This window comes from Lissotriton vulgaris, chromosome 4_1 (genome assembly GCF_964263255.1).
Source record: "Lissotriton vulgaris chromosome 4_1, aLisVul1.2, whole genome shotgun sequence".
Taxonomy (NCBI): domain Eukaryota; kingdom Metazoa; phylum Chordata; class Amphibia; order Caudata; family Salamandridae; genus Lissotriton; species Lissotriton vulgaris.
Window position 1 is genome coordinate 695,752,156 of NC_141691.1, and position 21,568 is coordinate 695,773,723.

The window sequence follows — 21,568 nt, forward strand, 5'->3', positions numbered from 1 at the left end:
CTTTCATTTTGAATATAGTGTTTTTTCTGGAATGTACCATGGATCAGTGGGAGGGAACTGCTCGCCTGTATGGTTTGGCCCTTGGTGGATAATCTCCATGTAATGAATTAACTCCCTCTGGACATCATGGAGGGGGGTCTCAATGTAATAAATGTGTAATTGTGGGTCATCATTCTAATTTGTTAAGGGTGTTAATGTGCAATGTGTACAGGAGGTGCAAGAAGGAATAAAAAAGTTTGCTTTACAAATCACTGGTGTTGCGTAGGTGGTAGAAGTGTGTGATCATGGAAGCTCATAATGCCAGATTGTGAAACTGTGTTTGGTGAACGGTGATGTCTCTATTGGATAACTCTACAATCCTGTTTTTTACCGAATTTGAGAAAGTGTGTGGTGCCGACAATAATAAATTGATGAAACCAGACATCAATCCTGTTCGATATGGCAGACAAGGATTTGATGTGATGTTAGTTATTTTTCTACTTTAAAATTCTCAAATGTATTTTAAATTCGTTTATTTGATTGCATATTTCTCAATTATAAATGCATGTTGTATTAGTTTGGTTTGGGTTGCACAAACATGTCATTTCATATATTCGCTAGTGGTATTTGATAGATCAGCAATAACTTGCCATGCACAGCTGAAGCTCTCTTCGCCTGCTTCATATTGCTTAGTATTGATACGCGGCACTGTTCCTTTCTGCATTTCAACAATCAACAATGCGTTACAAAGCCAGTAAGTAGGTAACAGGTCCTAATGATGTTTGCTGCCTGTAAAAGTCAATGAAAGGTAACATGTTGATTGTTGTTTCTAAGGGCCTTCAATAGAAGAACCCTGAAAGGTATATAAAATGAAAGCACGCGTTAAGGAGAGAGGAACTTACAGGGACCTGAGGATCAAGGTTTGGCGCAAAAGCTGCAAACATCTTCTTCTTTGAAAACAAGGACAATGACTGTTGTCTTATGAAAGCCCCTTATAAACATTTGCTGGAGTGCCATAACTGTTGGGTGTGAGGGAAGAGACAGTATCTCCTCTAGTGAAGAAAAGCAATTTTGTTGTTCCATTAAGGTATGCAGGTTAGAAGCATGACCACCTAGTTATCTTTGCTGGCTCCCTTTGGTGCTAAAGTAGTTTATCTAGACACAGGAAAGGAGAGTTGAAGAAGAAATTTAGTGACAAGCTGAACTACTGTAATGATGTTGCAGTTTTTCCTTTTATTTAGCCTGATTACAACTTCCATTGCCACTATCCTGTTTGTTCTCATAGTTGTTGCTATCCATAATCTATGCACCAGGAAAGGATTTTGATCTCATTATTTTAAATAACAATTATAAGGATATATGCATAGTGCGTATTTTTGAGTGTTTCTATTCATGATGAAAGTGGATTTGGAACTTGCAACCGATAAATATTCCTGTGATCCTCACTGGACTGAGTGTTACCCAGAACACATCATCTCCATTTCGTTTGCAGTTGTAGACCAATTGTTTTTCTGTCTCAGAAATGGCACATTGACTAAGACTTGTTCCAGGAGGGCCTTATTTCAGATATATCCAAAGGACGTCATATAGATTTGATAGGGTTCACATGCACAAAAATCGGATTTAAGTGGAGGGACTCCATTTGTAAAATTTACCTAGTGAAGAAGTGAGGCAACTTCTCAGAATGAATCTATTAATGTGATCTATGTATGATAATTAATCCCACTACATTGCACGACATGATGCTCAACTCTAGGTTAGGTGAAGATGAGAACATACAGGAAAAGCTTGCACGGTATTAGATGAGAGATTGGGCTTACTGGGTGGTTTTGAGCACAAAACCGTATAGAATAAACACATGGAGCTAGTGGTACTCAAGGAGAGGAAGTTCTATCAATACCTGTTTTCAACCTGTGAGGAATAGCTGAACAAGGTGTTGAGTTTCAGTGTGATAAATTAAACTGAGGCCTCCAAATTGTAGTACTAGCATCCAAGCGACATGCTCTTTGTATTTTCCTGCTAATGTACCCCCATTGCAATTCATATGTTTGTATATTCATGTACAAGTGGGTAGTTTTCATTCATAATTGCAAGCTGCTTTTAGTATTACTTGCACATGTACAACATATAACATTTGCTTAATTATAGTTTGATAATGCATCAATTATTAGTACATATGCATTAATATGATTTATGTGTGATAGGATTTAGTGAAGGTAGAAAAGAAATAACATTCTCATTCTATAATTTTATATCATTCGTCATGAGGTATGCACTTTTAAAAATAATCAGAAAAGTGAACTTAAGCCTGGTATAGACATGAATTAGGCAGATAGCAATATTAAGTATCCCTCTTGAGAGATTGGTTCATGTGAGCATAGCTGCCAACACATCCTTAGAAAGGTCACAAAGTTAGGTTACGATTATTACATGTGGTATACAAGTTACGATTTGCATGGCTGTTGTCGAGTTATGGATCACAGTTCTAAGCACAACTGGCAAATGTTGATTTTTGTTTTACTATTGCATTGTATCCCTAAACGATTACACTGTGGTTTTTAAAGTGAATTTCTGAGTTTTTGTAAACATGTGCTAAAGTGTTCAAACCAATCCTAACCATACCTTCACTGAGAAGTCAAAATGCTGTAGTGGCAATATATTTTTGTTCTTTAGAGAATCCATCTGTTTGAGTCACTTCTTTCCATAAACTATTAAAATATGTTTTAAAAAAAAGCTCAACAACTGGAACAAACAAAATTAATGTGCATTTATGGTTATGTTTTGAAAGATTTAAAACAAAAAACACTGATATTCGCTAGTTATGTTTCAGCCCACAATCATTAACTCGTACAAGCCTCATGCAAACCATAGTTCACACACCAAATACAATACTCATGAAATCACCCTTAACAAGACAAATGCAATTACAAATGTTATAAATAATTCTACATATGAGATTACATATCTATCATATTACCCTTAAAACTTTGATATAGACAAGTATGAATGTAGTATTATTTATTAATTTGAGTATGTGTTGTTGTTTAATTACATTGTGATATTTTTGGGCATAAATGTTGTGAGGTCATTAACATTGCCAAGAAGCACCAGGGACACTACATTTTTATATAGCTTCCATATAAAACCTTTAGCAATCCCTCTAAGGCATGCTATAAGATCTGTCCAATTATGTAATAAAGATAGACGAGAGCAACCAATCTAGAAGTGGAGCTACGTTAACTTAGTAGGAATCCCTATTTGAGCTATTCTGCCAAAACATGTGATACAACTGGTTATGTAGTGGATTGGATCAATTACCCCATCATGTATATGTTATTCATCTTTTTGTCATTAACTATTTTCGTGTATATTTCTTTGCTGCACCAGCTGTACTAACTAGGCGCTAGTTTGATTTACACTACAAAAAAAAAATCGAGAAATGTCCATCAATTATGGGTTGACAGAGCTAGAACCCTGCCTTATATCGGCGGGCTTCCTATCCATCCCACCTGTTATTCCCCACCTAGTTTAGAGGAGTAGAAACCTCTATGTTTTTGATGGAGGATCCTCAACTGGACTGGTGGACTGTCTGCCAAGGGACGTTTAGACCAGCATGCTTGCAGGCCTGTCTTACTTAGGTTTGTGTCTTTGTAGGAGCAGTAGTAGAGTGAGGATGGCTATAAAATTTATATGAAACTGTCATGGTTTCTAAAGTATGTCGTAAGGCTATCCTACTTGAACTGGGAATACCTTTTAATCAAAATATATTAAACACAAAACACAGTATTTTAAATGATGATAAGTGGTACTGCAGTTGCCAATAAACCATCATTTATTTATTTATTTAGTAGATTATTCTAGCACTCAGTGCCTCTTAACTTGTATGGCTCCCTTGCATTCATCAATATATTTATTGTGGAGAAATCTTATGAGTGAAGAAGGGGAAACTCAACAAAGAGATACAAAATATTGCATTGGAATATCACAGTCAATTAAAGTAACAGGCTAAAATACAAGATCTAATACTGCAATGTGGTTATGCCGTTATCACTCTACATCTGCAGGAATGATGGGATACTGCATATTTCTACTAGTACCATGGTATACTAAATGAGTTTGTGTGATAAATGGAATGCATTTACATAAGAGACACAATTAAATTGCCACAAATGTAATGGGACTTTTAATAAGAATTTCGCAAATGTAGATGTAGTAGCACACAGATTGATAGATATAAAACAACAAACATTTATAATTCAGAAATCATTTAGTCTCCAGGACTTCTATTTTAGCATTAAAGAGTCCAGGAGTGACAATGGGGTAACCTGAAACCAATGAAAAAAGGGCAGATATATCAGAAGCAGAGCAAGCAAAACTAGGCCCATGAACTCAACAGGAGTGCAAATACTGGTTTAGATAGCTGTTTTTCAAAAAGGTAGCTTAAAGCACGTGACTTATTAAAATTTACAAAGTCATTTCAAGAGACAGTAAATAATACCTGGGAACCGTCTCAAATTCAGTTGCACTATAAAGCAATATAGTGCCTTTTTATGAAGTAAAATGGGATGCATAAAAGGAATGACAAATGGGCTGCATTCCTTGTTGCTGGCTTCCTAAAATGTAACAATGGTCCAAAAGTATAATAGTATAGGTCCTATATTATATAAAATGAGATAGAATTTAATTTAATCTTTTGATTTCAATGAACAATGTGAATAAAGTAAGGTCAAGGTCAAGAAAATAATGAACAAAGAATGTACTCAACAAATAATTAAAATTAGTTGCAAAAATTGTAGATTCAATACTTTGAAAATCAAACTATGTCATAATTTCTAAAGTTGTCTATTCTTTGTTGCAGATCTCAGTTTAAGTACAAGCTGTAGCAGGAAATATTGAGCTAGAATCCAAACTGACTAAGAAGCTCTCTTTGACATCATTCACCTCCAGTTCCATAACCAGAGCAAGAACTGTATCATTTCCAATTTCTCTATAAAAATGCTGGGTACTAGGTGAGGAAACTAATCCTACTTCTAATTCTCCATGTTAAATCCACCTATACATAAGACCATCAAAGTTTTTTGAAGAGCTGTAGATGACTTTGAAGGCATTTCCATTAGAGCACTCTAATTAACAGAAGGCTTCCTCTAAACAAGCCATAGTTCAATATCCAGATCCACATCATCTTCCAAGTTCTCTATACCATGGGAGTATTTCATAGAAAGTGTACACCGGCCTATGAGTTAAAGGTCACTAGTGGACTGCAGCACATATTGTGCCAACAATTATAGTGAACAGTAAACATGGTTTCAGGCCTACTATTGTAGCCTGGCTGTGGACATTTAAAAACTGCAATTTGATCTGTCAAAATACACCCTTTTTGGCAGGTGTACACCTTCCCTTTATATATTATTTTATATATTAATAAGTCACCCCTAAGTAGGCCTTATAGCCCATAAGGCAAGGTGCACTGTATTTAAAGGTAGAACATGTAGAAATTTTACAGTGACTGGCACCTAAAGACTATTTTCATTGTAGCAAGGCTGGCTGTTCCACAAAGAAACACTGGAATGCACTATTAAGTTTACTAATGCTAACTTTGGCTACGGAACAAAGGCAAACATAATTCTTCGACTCTTTGTAATATTTCTTAAAAGCTCAATTTATTGGTGAAGTCACATTTTTTAGTGAATATTAAGGAACAGGTAATTTTAGAAATGTACATGTACTCTGCTTGAAGCCTCCAAATACTAATTTGCATTAGCCTCCAGCTGTTGTCCTCTGATTGATCAAACCCATTGAGGTGTGAAAACATCTATCAGAGCACAGACAAAGGCCTCAGTCTAGGAGGTGTTTCTGTTCCTCTAGCGAGATGACCATTTGGGCAGTACCCAGGAACTTAATTACCTTTAAAATGGACTCCATTGTCACATACAGATGTCAGATGACACCTGGACAGTATATTTATTTACCCCCAGTTAGACAGGCTCCAATTCCAGTAGAAAAGAGCTGTCCACAGAACTGGATTGAAGAGACCAAAGAGAAGTGGTTGCTCATTACCATGGTTGCACCTCTGGGGATGGTATACAGGCTCTGGTTTCTACATCTTAGATTTAGTCAGTGAGGGGCACTGTGGAACTGTTACCAGTAGGGCACACAGAAACATCTGCAATAGGAGATAGGGTTACTCCTAGGTACTTTTTCCCTATTAGTTAGGGAGGTGGCTGGAGACCCCCCACCCACAAGCTAGTTCCAGGCATAAATGTGGCACCCGTGGGCACCTTCTTCATAACACTCTGGACCTGAGGAAAAACATATGAAGGACTTCACCTGTTATTTCAGACCTGTGAGGAAACCTGAAGGGAAGAACTTGCTCCCACTTGCCACTTGTACCTGGGACAAAGAAGTGGCCTCCAAGGGTCAGTTTGCTGACCTTTGATGTAAGCTGCAAGGCCACAACAAGCTGAAGGAGTATTTTTCCCTGAAGAAACCAGATGACCAATGCCAACAGGATCTGACCTCTTAACTTCCTGTTCATGAGACCCTAGGAACCTTGACTGTTTCAAAGTGTAGAGCAGAACCAAAATGTAAAGGAACATAAAGAAACAATGACAAAAGCGGTTGAATGTGGTCTCAATGTTGATCATGAATACGAATTTTATCTCGGTAATTGAGAGGAGATCATGACTAGATGAGTGAAATGTGTAGCTAACAGAAAGGGTGTCATTGTTTCTTTATGTTCCTTTACATTTTGGTTCTGCTCTACATTGAGTTCGTAATAATGTCTCCCAACACTGTAAACTCCATTGAATGGGAAGGGTGGGTGACTTATGTGGAGAGCATATACTTTTGTGTTGTTCTGTGGACAGAAAGAGACTAACTAGACTGCACACTCTATTTTGAACCCACTACCTCTCTGTTATGTCTTATGCATTGAAAACGTTATTGTGATGGATTGATGTCAATGCTGACGTAAACAAGGGATAAGATGATGGTAACCTGAGGACCTCATTGTTAAACAGGTCAGGTGAATAAATAATGGAATTACCTTTCCAGCTATTATTGGAATCTAACATTAAAATGATTGACACAATGATGGGATAGTTCATCCACTTACCAGCATAAATACTATGCGTGTAAATTTTATCATTATAATTGAAATAATAATTGCGGGACTTTAATACTAATATAACTGCAAAGATATGAGGATAGATGAGAAGGGCACATGTTAGTAAATGTTGAATACACAACGAGTACAATTTTTGACATTGGAGTTGGCGGCAGCGCAGTAATAACGCAATATTTAGAACCCGATTTAATTATAAAATTATAACTCTAAAATTGGTTATTATCGTGATTCCGTGCACATCATCGGGTTTTCTTTCCAACTTAGACATTACAAGATGGCGACCGTGGTTTTAACCTTAAATAGACATTTCAAGATGGCAACCACGCAGAACGCCCAAGTCGGAACGCTTGTCACTTATTGACGGTAAGCACGTTGGAGACACGATTACCTTAAGATCTAACTACAAGGGAGTTTTTGAACTTATAAGTGTATACTTTCTTCTCCCTTTTTTTAGACACGGACACGTGTTGTTGGCTTTCACGGATACGCGAATTATTACTTGATACGGATATATTATTATGGGTACGAGCGGATAATTTTGTGAGAAGGTGAGATACACACAGCTAATGTCGGGTTTTATTCTTTGTCTAAACCGCCACACACATTATTGTGAGCACTGATACAGTTGTTGATTTATTTTAGGAATCAGATGAATAATGCGCTGATATTTGGATTGAGACAGTAATCTTTGGAGAGACATACACTTAGATTTGGAAATAAATATATTTTTGGTGAGTGTATTTATCTGTCCCGTCAGACGCTCTGGATAGGTTTAACATGTACTGTTGTTTAAGCAATTTGAATAATAGGGTGTACAAAGCGCTGACAACACCATTTACCAACTTTATTTTAGGTGTTAACATATATGAGTGGAATCACATCAGATGATACGGAGTTTTACACGTATTTCATATACTACATAGTGACGATTAGCAGGCTGATACTTATCAGTGAATAGGTGAGTTACCTAAAAATGACCTGTTAGCCATGGGTGTTATCGGGGATCATGACCTTAGACCCTTTTACTTTTTTCACATGACTCATATGTAATTGTGGTTGATGAGGTTTTGATTTATAAACGTTTCATTGGACTAATGTGGACATCATGACTTTGGCAAATATGTCCCTTCTTTGAGAAATCATTGTGTTAATACTGCTAATAGATACTAAACCTGGGTTAAGGTTGAGATGACATGTCAAGGGACTTACAATGTATGGAATGTTATAATTGTAATTTGCTGCGCCTTAACTTGTGTAAACAGAGTTTTGACTGTATATATTTGGGTTGCAGCCCTGAGGAAGTCGATTGGTCCTACACGGACTTGACGAAACGCGTGTTGGCTGCGAGTGATCGGTTGATGAAATTTTGGATTGGATTTGAAAGAAGATTGAACATTAAAAAGAAATAGTGAAAACTATATCAAGACTTTATTTGATGTTTTGAGTGCTCGGAGGATCAAATTATTCAAATTTGTCATGGTCTGTGATTTTCCCATGAAAACCATTGGCTTCACCGAGAATTCATCTAATGCGTTTTTGACTTTGTTGAGCCATCCTGCTACCTTGCCCTGCTGAAGGATTTTGACTTCATGGAAAAAAGACTAGGTCCCACGCTAAATCACAGATGGTTTAAAATATTGCCTAGGTCCTGGTCTAATGCGACCATTATCTGTCGTTGGTGCTTTGCACTTTTTGGAGCTATAGTTACTTAAAACTTTTAAAATGCATATCTCCAGTTCCCCTCTTTGATTTTTATTTTTTTGCAAATGTATTTTATGGATTTTATGTTTTTACAACAACATACAGCATATATATATAGGCCTCTCTGGGCATTCTATCTGTTACATGAGGTACAGTACATATACATTTGTGTATTCCTATCACATTCGCTAGGCAGCATGAGTGCTGATAAAACAAGACTGTTAGGTGCAAGTGCAATCCGTGCCCAATGGGTAGGTGAGGGAAGAAAACCAAAAAAAGGGAGGGGACAGAAGTCATGTCAATTACATATTAGTTTACATTTCTGATTGACCGTTGAAGTAAATACGCTATGACATGCCTACCTCTGCACGCCTTGATGTGTGCTAACATACAGATAAAGGGGTTGTACTGGTACTCATAGCTGGTTAGGTGACCGCAATAGATTCTAGCAACACCGGATTTGCAAAAACTAACAGCAAAAAAGAGAAAAAAGGAAAGAAACGTGTATAACAATTGCTCAGCCCTCAACCCCTCTCCGTTTCCATGCGTAGCATTGTATGTATGTTACTCGTACAGCCTGAGGCTACTAGCTGCCCCCCAATTGCTAAGGTGTGCGGTTGTATACAGGTACGGTCTGCACGTATTTGCCAGTGGACGGGTGTCTTGGTGTATACGCTATCTCAGATGGCATGTATGCTAGGTCCCTATAGCCTGCGCATCAGAGGAGTCCCCAGTTGTCGTGCCTGTGTTTTGTTGTAGTTCAGTGTAGAGAGCATCCCAGTATGTTGCAATGGGAACCTTACGCAGCCCCAGGGTTTCTCCACGTTTGATGGCAAGGCTTTAAGCCTTGGTCCACACGAGCATGGACCTCAGCCAGGCCTGTATATGGGGGAGTCTGGCACTTTCCACCTTTTCGTTATCATCCTCTTGGCTCCTATCAAGCCCAAGTCTAAAAATCTGGATGTGACCTTCGTGTTGGGTGTTCTACAGAACTCATGCATAAGATAGGTTGGCTAATCAAAACACAGCTCCCAAGTAGTACAAGTGTGCAGCATTGTGGCCACTTCGGGCCAGTACGTACCCACCAGGGTGCAACTCAAGAGCATGTGTACTAAATCAGCTCCAATCTCAGCGTACCTTGGACACTGTGCATCGTCGCGACTGAAATATTGATTACTTTTTTCAGGCTTGAGATATGCCCTATGAACTATGTATAGCTGTATCTGTTGGAAGTGCATATTCCTGGGGATGCATGTCGGGCTCGCAAGTACTCGTGTCCATTCCGTGTCGGTGAACTGGTGACCCAGGTCCTGTTCCCATGTGTGGTGGAGTGTATCGAGGCTAATCGCTGCATGTGTTCTGAGTGAGGCTGCGAACCAGCACGTTAGATGCCTGTCCTGTCCCATGATGTGCAAGTACTGCATGGTAAAATGCGTTTGTGGCTCTGTACTGACATCCCCCCATTTGCCGGTGAGTGAGGCTACCAGAGCGCGATGGGCGAGGAACTGCCCTGGTGGAAGTCCCTCTACCTCTACCAGCGTTGTGTATGGTGTGAGCGTCCCCTCATGATACAGGTCTCCAAGTGTTTGGATACCCTTCTCCTGCCAACCTCTGATCGCTGACAGAGTAAGTCCCGCCTGCCCACTGGGAGTTCCCTCTAAGGGTATCGCTTGGGCATAGGGGATCACATTTTGTGTTATGTATAAGCTCCTGCGAAAGCATGTTTTGTTCATCAAATTATTCTCTCTTTGCATAAACTGGAGCACAGTTTTTATTTTGTTTTGTTTTGAAATTTTTAACTGTATTTGTACTTCTAAATGCATTACACATTTTGTTAAGCGTGTCTGCTCTGTGGCATAGCTACCAGGAGTTGAGTTCAGGTTTAAATTACTGAAACCTTTAACTGCACCTAATTAGTCATTAATCAATCGTGCCCATATGGAAACGGAAAATTATCCTATCCATCTTTCAGAATACATCTTCTTTGTTTATACCATTGAATATTATATTATTCAAACCGTCCCTCAGCACATGTCCTGAGTTTCCTCATGTGCATAGATAATAAGGAAACTATATGGGCGAGAATAAAAAAATAAAATGAACCCACCAACTAATAGGCACTGAGATAGATTTTTTTTACACAATTCTGCTCAAAATCTCAGGTTTTTAGAACAAAGATATCCACCTTTCATGCCCATATAAGATAATCTAATACATGTTAAATCTCTACAGCTCTCACTTCCCCCCAGACACTATTTTGCTAAAGATATCAATGTCATGAGGGGCCAAGCTGAGAAATCCGATGGGACAGCCACCTGTGAGCTGCGCCGCACTGCCAGGTTACCCTGAGAGTGCGGTGGCCAGGGGAACTGAGCATAGTGACCCCGACAGAACCTGCTGACGCTAGGATTGGACCTGCTGCTCCTGGGGAAAGCACATGTGCGTAGACCTACACCGTGGGGGCAGCACCACCGGGCATTGAGAAAACGAGACGGATCCCACGGAAGAAGTTGCGTTGTGGCAGAGTCAGCATGCAGCCCATTGCATTACCCAGAGGGGGACCAGAGGGGGACTAGACCGGGACACTTCCGTCAGAGGTAACCGCTTGCGCTCTATAAGATTCTGTATTATTATTATTATTATTATTATTATTATTATTATTATAAGAGTGGCTTGCACAAGATCAGGAAAGACCGGCCCATGATCTCCTCGGAGGGCCCGTGGTGAGGGGGGCAGTGGGTGAGTCACGGGGGCCGGCCATTGGGCCAAGTCAGGCCTGTCTGCTGATGGTTGACCGCCCTAAGCCCCCCAACGTACGCCACGGCTACTTCCTAAATGAAATATTGCCCTTGCTGGACCACATACGCAGTCTAGATGTGGTTGACCCGGTCCCTGGATGCCGTGACCCGTGCTTATTGTTGTAGGGGGTTGACTGTTGCTCATTGGTGCGATCATCTAAGAGGCACCCATTGGGACCCCTACGGATTCCTTGGCCTCGTGGCGTGTGGACCGGGAGGGACAGAGGAACCCACGCACCTTCTGAATTAAGACACCCAAGATGCCAAGCATTCCTCCAGTAGCACTCCATCAGCCCTCACTGGTGCAGTGGCGCGCAGGCTGGCGATGCACCTAAATTACAATAATCCTCCTCCTGAGTGCCTATGCTTTACATAGAAAATAATCTACTTATACTCTGCCTAGGAGATGTGTCCTACCTACCTCGGTTGGCAAAGAACTAGACTCAATTAAAATTGTGTGCCGTTGGGCACGCCTGGACTGTGACCCAGCTGCCCTTGCCTACATCTTCATCTGACACATAGGGCTGCATGCCCCCAGTTTAAGGCCTGGGGGTAATCTCACTGATCCTTCCAGTGGTGGCACTTCCCAGGCACCGTTGCAAACCCACCTCCGCCTTTGATTGCAACACTGCATACAATACCACAGCTAGCCCGGATCTGATCTCCATCAAACATTACATTGATCACAAGCTATGGTCCGAGGAGATTCAAAACAGCGCTGTCTAACTCTCGATAAGACCAAACCACATTGGCACTGGATGGGAATCAACAATGGCAGAGGAGTGTGGTACATCGGATGCCCCAACTACAGCGCCGCCTGGCACAGATGCTGTCATGACAGAGCTATGCTAGGCTTTAGGGCCCTAGATAGGTGCTTAGATACATTGGATAAAGGGCTAGATGCAATGGGTGAGCACCTGGACCAACTTGAACGGAGGATGATGCCACTGAGGGCAGGGTATGGGCCGGCTAAATCGGGCAAGAAAGTGGACCAACTGGAACAACTCATGAAACAATTGCAATGAAAAATTAAGATTTGGAGGCCAGAAGTAGGTAAAACAACATCTGAATGTTAGGGATAGCTGAATCCCTGAATACCAGATGCCTAGACTAGTATGTTGAACAACTATTGTCTGACATGCTTGGCAAAGAATCTTTCACATAAACTTTTGGGGTCGAGAGAGCCCATCGCTCTCCTGAACCGCGCTTGAACCCAGGATGCCCACCGAGACTACTTGTTGCTCACCTGCTGAACTTTAAGGACCGTGACGCAGCCCTGGGCTTGGTGAGAGAAAGAGGCCTGCTCAGCTGGCAGGGATCTGCTAGTTCCCAGACTTTATTGCAGTGGTCCAAGATGCACGCCGTAAATATACTGGTGTTAATGCCACACTCTGTAATATGGGGCTTCGATATGAAGTGATCTACCCAGCCCGACTTTGATTGGGGGTGAATGGCAAACCACACCTGTTTGACACTCCAACAGATATGCAGGACTTTTGTCGACAATACCCTGGGGAACAAGCCATGCTACGGCATGACTCCCCTGGGAAGTCGCTACCGGATGTCCACTCCAGTGACAGTGCTGATCTCTTTTCTACTGGCTGACACTCTTTTGCATGGATGTCGCTGTGAATTGTCAGACACTGATGACATGAGTGTATTGCACTTTTGTTGTTGGCTGTCTTTAAAATGACTCTAACAATGTCTTCTTCATCAAATGGCAGTAAATAATGCTTTTAATTTCCTACAGGGCCCAACGTGGTGTTGCCACCCCCCTTGTGTGGTATACACATAAGTTAATTTGATGCTACTCTATATTGAGAGGGAATCTGTCTTTTGCTATCCTGTTGGGGTTGGGTTGTCCCTTTCAAAAAAAGACTGGGGCCGGTGCTGGGAGGGGGACGGGAAATGTGCTGTTTATTGAGTATGATTGATGCTTTTGGTTTCATAGTTCGACAACAGTGCTGTACTGCTTACTACATTTACATTTACTCTTGCCTTTAACACTTAATGGCATCACACTACAAGGTCCACCCCTACGCAGACATCACTCTAGTGACATGGAACATACAAGGCCTGAACAATCAGCGTAAGGGTAAACAAGTACTACAATATTTGCAACGACATCAAGCCAACATTGCTTTTTTACAGGAGACGCATCTGGCCCCTAATCTATCACCTACTTTTGCATCCACCTGGGGGCCGCATCGCTCTTTTCTACAGCTATAGCATTTGTGCTATGGGAGTTTCTATATTGATATATACACGAGTCCAATTTCAACTATCTGTGCTTTGCACTGGCACAGAGGAAAGGTATTTATTAGTGGCAGGCAAGATGATAAGATATAGTATTATATTAGTAAACATATATGTGCCAAACACTGACAGCCTGGAATTTTACCAACACCTACAGACTGATTGAACTGGTTGTTGTGGATCTAATTTCATGGGGTTGACTTTAACATATTATTTAACCCAGGAGCGGACAGTACCACTGATGCCCCAAGGACTAAGCTTCGCTCTCGGCATGATTTACAGGAGCAATCTGACACATACACACTAGTCAATGCTTGGTGCCAACAGAACCCTTTCGAATCTGCCTATACATATCACTCTGTGTAACATTACACTTGGACCCACATTGACTACTGGCATGTTGCGACCACCCTTACCCCCTGGATTATTTCCATACCACGCCTCCCCCGCAAACTATCTGATCACTCCACCATAATACTGAAGCTACATATCCTTATAGTGGGTAGTGTTGAAAGACATGCTATTATAGAATATTTTTAATTAAATAAGGGGACTGTAGACTCATGGACCACCCTGTGGGATGCCTTTAAGGCATATATGAGAGGGATTCGCATTTCCAAACACGCTGTGATCCTGCGTGATTTACGCAAGACCCTGTCCCAAATCGAGAGGAAGCTATCTGAACTAGATCAGCCCAGGCACTACATCAGTCACCGACTCATTTACTATATCGGGCTGCCTTACTGGCCCATTTTAAGGAATCTGCTGAGAGGGAAGCCCATAATCTTGGGAAATAATCAACATCCCGAAGATACGAGGGAGAGAGGCTGGGACGCACACTTGCAAGGCTTTTGCAACCCTCCAGGGGTCAATCCTAGATATCGGCCCTCCAAAGATCTGATGGAACATGTATCTCAGATGCAATAGGTATTCAGAATAAAATACTTACCTACTAAACTGATCTTTATACCTCCCGAGAGTCGGATGATTCCACAAATGGAACTATGTACCTGGGGGAAATAACTATGGTCTGGCTTAGTACAGCGCACTGGCAATTCCTGGGTGAGCCATTCATGGTAGAAGAAATAACTCAGGCAATAAAGTTAATGGATGGCTTGAAGGCACCAGGCCTCAATGGGTTCTCTGGGATCTTCTATAAAACATATAAGTACCTGCTAACTCCGCACCGTCTACAACTTTACAGAGAAGCGCTGGGGCACTGCATGCTCCTGCCTACACTCCGAGAAGCAGTGTTCATACTGGAAAGGACCCACAGCACTGCAGATCTTGTCGGCTGCTTTCGCTGCTGAACTTTGACAACTAAGTCTTAGCAAACATTATAGCGATCTGTCTCTCACTACTAATGAAATGCATAATATCACCCACACAGTCTGCATTTGTACTGCATAGGTCGATGGATTTGAACCTGCGCACAATCTTCATGGTGTTACATAAAATATCTCCCTCTGTATCAGCAGTGGTGGCACTATTAAATGGTACAAAGGATTTTATCTCACTGAAGTGGCATTTCCTGCATGACTCGCTACACAAAATTGGGGTTCCTCTAGGTTTCATATCCCTTATCATGCTACTTGGCACTCAACCTACAGCACTCATTCGTCTGAATAGGACACTAAGTGCATCATTCACACTATCACAGGGAACAATACAGGGTTGCCCTTTGTCACCTCTATTATTCATTATACATCTAGACCCCCTAATATGCCATTTACAGGCACTCCATCTCCACAGGAGCCTGCAATTTAAACCTGGCCCGCTCAAAGTCACGCTTTATACTGACGATATTATCCTCTATGTACGACACTCGAGTCAAAATATGACACTTATCCTTCGAGAGATGATTCGGAAAGGAGCCCTATCAGGACTACATATCAATTGGGGAAAATCCAAATGAATCCCTCTAACGGACGCAACAAGTCAAATTGACAGTGAATTCCGTTTGCTGTGGTGCAACACCTCTAACAAGTATTTGGGGATACATATTCAGCGACAAGGAAAAAAATCGCACGTCTCATTTATGGCCCTGCGGTGGATTGACTGATCATGCGATTCGAGCAATTGATCCAATTTCCCCTTTTGATGGTGGGCCACATAGCCATCATCAAAACGGTAGTACTGCCCCAAGTTCTGTATCTCTTTCACAATGTGCCTATCCCATTGACCAATGCATTCTTTGCCATATTTCACAAAATCCTAATGCAACTCATCTGGGGAGGCAGACAACCACAGAATGGATGGGACACAATGGTCCTCCCGTACGTATGTGGAGGCTTCGTAGTTCCCAACTTACACCTTTACTACCTGGTGGCTCAATGTAGCTTTGCTCGCAATTGGTACCACCCGGATGCCCGAATACCCTACACCAGGCCTGAGATGGACCTGACTACCCTTAAGCCATTGGCAGCAATCTTGCTGGCAGGATTACAGCGAGAACCGCATGATATCCAAATGATATCTACAACAAACTTGGCCAGGAAATGACCTATTGTACTGCCCAGCAATCACCTTAGCTGCTCACCCTTGGTTGCCTATCGCACAAGAAATGCTAGTCCCAAACCCTTTCTAGATACTCCTTGAGCAGAACTGGGGATCTTTTCCCCAACGGACATGTACTCTCACACACAGGGGACACACACTTCCAAACTGACCCTTAAATGGACCACTTTGTATTGCAGCAGCTACAGGGGCCACTTAGGGCCCACACTCCAACTTACGCCTTAGAGCAGGATGAATTGTCACCTCTCACATTGATTATAACAGATACTGAAGGGGATCATCTAATCTCTAAGCTTTACTGTGCCAGCCTGGCCTTACTTCTTACCTGAGATGCCAAGCTATGAGCTGCCTGGGAACAGATCTAGGACACCTTTTACCCGACCCAAAATGGTATGCATGCTGTGTACAAACATGATCAGTATCCCTCAATCATCGTCATAAATGATTACACTTTAAATTCCTCTGGCATGCATATGCTACACCTGCTAAACTATATAGAAAAGACTCAACTGGCTTATCTGAGTGGCCCAAATGCCACTCCTCTCTAGCAGACTTTGCCCACATGACATAGACCTGCAGTAAGATTGCATCGTACTATTTTACTGAGGTTTCCTGTATGACACAACTTACTATTGAACCTTTGACTGCACTCCTGGGGTATGTCCAAGATATTCCTAATGCCTAAATCCGATTTGTAGCTATTGCCCTACTTCTTGCCAAAAGAGATATTGCTATACATTGGGGCAGTAAACACTCACCCACCAGGAATACATGGATCAAAAGCCTAATATACTTTGATACAAATAGATAGCTCTACGCAGCTCTACAGCCGTCCACCTCCAGACCCGGCGATATCCGGCAATGGTTTTGGACCAATCTCCACACACTAGACACTACTGCTGATACACAATCCCAGTAATTATCTCTATGGCATATATAACGAACCAGGTTAGTAGAAAGATTTAGGCACCACAGAACGACTTGGGACCACCCCTGCCTTTTTCTTGTAGATTTAGTTCTCCTGATAAAAGCACGGCATAATGAGACTAATGATAACTATTGTGATGTCTGTAACATCTGAATGGCTTAATGCAATATGTACCGTGTAACTGTAGACTTGATATATTTGTACAACACTGTACTAAATTGAAAACTCAAAGTTTAAAATATATATATCTATTAATGTCATTAGATTTCAATGGTCCCAAGACTGAAAGTGGAACACTTCACTTTCTGCATTACTCCAATGGTGTGAATCTCTCTTACAGAACACACTTCAATGCTCATTTCTTGTGACCTTCTGAAAACGTTCAGCGAATAAAATCCAATAAACTTTTATGTCAGCTGTCATTCAGCATGCCTTACCAATTTTTGTTTAGTGCCTAAATTATGTTATTCTATTCTCTCAGGTAAATGTATTGTTATGAATTTTCACACAACATAATAACATCTTTCCCACAATAGCAATAAGCATATCAGCCTTATTAGGTTTAAAGTTAGTGCCCCAAAAACAGAGAGGTCAATTCAAGACATAAAGTGCACCTCTAGGCAAGACTGGAACTCAAAATATGTGATTAGTTCATTTGATGGTGGCGGAGAGGGGAATAAATACTGACTTGTGAATACAATGCCTACTCCCTGGTCATTTTCCAAGTAGAAGAATAAAACATAACCAAAAAAAGACACTGGTTATTAAAAACCAATACCAAATACTGATTGCATATCTATGAAAAGCACGTCTTTGCAAAGAAGTTAACAACAAATCTGCTAATTTCACTGGCTGTTAAGCAGCCTTTTACAAACTATAAAGGGTATCATTTTAAGAAAGGCAGACTGACTGACTCTGTCAAAGGATCAGAACATCAACATTTAAAAAGTGGGACCTTTGACTTTATCCAGGGGTCAGAATATCAGCGTATATAAAATAGCTCTATTGCTTTTGTCAAAAAATAACCAATTATTGTAAGAAAAACAAAAAACAAACAATTTGTCTTAGAGTCTTTCTTTTAACATTTTTCAGGCAACAAAATACAACCATAAAAACAACAACAATGCTCAGCACTCCAGCTGAAGAGCATGAAGCTCCAGCTTGAAGTGCTTTAAAAACATATGGTAAGCTATCCTGGAGTCATAGATTTAATGGCCCAGAGTTCTCTGGGTGAGAAGGTAATGTATCTTACTTGAATTTTGCGGAATGCTGTACTTTTCCATGTCCTTCTTCAACAGCTCAGTAATCTGTGGCATACTGGCAAACATATTGTCATTGGTGAAGAAGTTTGACTCCTCTTTACAGACAGAAGTGATCAGGGACTGAAGGGAACCAAAGGCAGATCTTCGGGACTGACCAGTCCGTAAAAACTGTTAAACAAAAATGAGTTGAAAATCATCAAGGTCAAATAGATAGAACAGCTGAAAACACCATGGCAGCGCTTTTGGAATTCTCTACATTAAGCATGTGGAAATAATAGAGAATACTAAATAAAAGCTTAATTGTTACTGTCAGCTGCCCTGAAAATGTATTTGAATTGTGTGTTAAGGGCATCTCTTCTGAATTTCGATTCCCTATGGTATGCATTAATGTTTTGCGTCCAAACTCCAGACACGAAACATTAATATTTTACCGCCAACTCAAAGGAGGTGGTAAGCCATTTGCAAATGGGAAGTGGTCCCAGGTGAATCCTTCCCATTTGCAAATGTTGACAAAAACATGGTTTTGTCTTTTTTAGATGCATCTCGTTTTCCTTTTAGGAAATCTTGCTGCATTTAAAAAAAGGATTGATTCATTTAAAAGCAGTCACATACATGGTGGTCTGCTGACTCCATTCATGCCTGTGACTGTATCCAATCATAGTGGGTTGCAATTTGTGACCTACCTCATATATATTAATGAGGTAGGGTGAATTACAACCCATGACAATTCTGTATTTTGGCATGTCGGACCTACTAGTACATAGGTAGGTTCTCAAAATACAAATGTATTTGCTAAAGACTGTGAGCAAATTCTGACTAATTTTACCTGACATGTTTTTAGGTTTCGCCTGCACAGCGCTTGCGCTGTGATTGTGAGACCTATTGTTTTTAATGTAAATCTTAAAAGGGCTTACAGCCTGCCCCCTACATTCCCTGGCTTTTGATAGGTTCCTGTGCTTGCCACTTACTTTTCCTCCATTTTTATTGGCTGTACATATTTTCCTACATTTACCAATGCTTGTTCCTCGTCTGCTTCTCTTATCAGTTTCCCGTAGCTGAAATACTGTTAACATCCAGTTTGGTGGAATTATTTCTTCATAAAGTTTTCCTCTTTCAGCTTTTTTGTCTTGCATCAGATTTATATAGCTCAACTTATAACCTGGGGAGGTTAAGTTATTTGCCCAGAATCACAGGATGTTGTGCCGCCGAGAATCGAACCAGGATCCCTAGCTTTCGAGCCAGCAGCTCTGGCCGCTGCACCACATCCTCTCCACTCCCGTGATACTTGTCAGGAAGCTCTTTCCTTCATCCCTTCGTCCCGACGGTAATTGATAAAAACAGCTTATTATTCATCACACAGGCGAAACCAATGCATTACCAATGCTTGTGGAATGCAATTGCTACTCATGTAAAGCACTCCAATCAGTACCTTCGGGTCAAGCTTGCGCTATATAAAACTGAAACAAAAACACAAATTGGTGGCTATTCACTTAAGGTGGTGCGGCGTGGGGCCAGGAGAGTTGAGAGATCTCTTCTGTCTTGTATCTTTCATGGCTGAACAATTTATCCTGCCAATAGTTTCACTAAAATTAGTTTTGAAGACTGTTACACAAAGCTTAATAGGATGTGTAGTTTCACTTATCTATTTTAGTTAAGCATGTAAAAACCTCAGTATGCTTAATGATGTTCATTGAAAAACCGGCCCTGTATGATTGGCACTCTCATGACTGAGAACCGTTGACATTTAGTGTAGTTCTATCCCTCATAAGCACTACTTAAAATAATGGGAGAAGAGCAGGTTTTTAATTCAGCATCCAGCCTCCGGTGCCTTCAAATACCAAGGCTGCGTGGACGTGATTCCTGCCAATACCTCTTTCTTAACCTACCCTTCTCTTTTTGTCCCTGTCCCACTTTCTAAGGGTCTGTAAATGTGCAAGTATCATTATTTTATTACGAGAGGGAGAGTACTCCTACTTTCTTCATCAGTCCTGATCTCCTACCCAAATCTGCAGACAGCAGCGCCTGAGAAAGGTGTACACTAAGACAGGAACAGTCCAACGTAGAGCACATACGATAATCCTGGGATTCGTGTTAAGATCTAGACTGGCACCTCTCCCCCTAGACAAACAAGACCTGGGATGACTGAAATAGGACAACATGTATGGCCAGTTCAAAAGTTTAAGGAGAGTAAATTGATATACAGATTAAGAGCAACTAAGTGCCCTGGTTGGAGAGTAAAACTGGATATGGAATAATAGAGCTATACTTACTGTAGGTGGGTTATATAAAAACGAAGCAGTCCAAATTTCTCTTGAAGTCCCTCTTATGTCTTTTGTCCTCTGCAGTGAAGATGTTGTTCCACTAGACTAGACCGATTGCACTTGCTAGCTTGGTTGTTTACTTGCTTCACCCATCCCTCGTGCACGTTATCTATGTTATCATATCTTGCAATGATCATGTTTCGTTTGTGGTGCAGGCTGGAAAGAGACACTTTACCCCCTTTCTTCTGCCCTACTCTCTGTTCCTACCAGAATAAATGAAAAGCTTTGTCTCATTGTGAGTGATACCGCACTAGCTCTCTTTTCCGTTTGCTCTCTGCAACCTAAGGCTTCACAGATAATTGTATTGCTTACAGCGACACAGCATGAAGAACTGCCTGTGTTTACAGGTAAATGAGTCGGTGAAAGGGAGAAGGAATGTATGACTGTCCTTTCTGTTGGCCTGTGCAGGATTCTGCAAACACAAAAGCAAACTGTTACCTGGCCAAAGACTAAGGCAATAGGCCAACTGTTCACTTCCAATTGGCAGAGAATCCATCCCATATTGGGCTGATTTGTACATCACAAAAAGGTAGACAAGAGCTATTTTGCTTGTCACAAACAGTCTAGCCATTCCCATATGTCACAACTGGCACATCTAAGCTTTGGACACGCATTGCTTTATGGCAGTCCCTGACAACATGCCGGGCCCCGAACACTGGTGGTAAGACCTGGCAAGAAGC

General features: G+C 41.1%; 1 protein-coding gene across 1 annotated transcript in view; it reads right to left on the bottom strand.

The window, feature by feature from the left end:
- ABCA13 (ATP binding cassette subfamily A member 13) overlaps positions 1 to 21,568 on the bottom strand; it is a 2,590,787-nt gene that overhangs the window by 2,137,040 nt on the left and 432,179 nt on the right. The window contains exon 15 of the mRNA XM_086964984.1: positions 18,558 to 18,735. Coding sequence (XP_086821110.1) covers positions 18,558 to 18,735 — 178 coding nt within the window. The remainder of the gene's footprint in view (positions 1 to 18,557; positions 18,736 to 21,568) is intronic.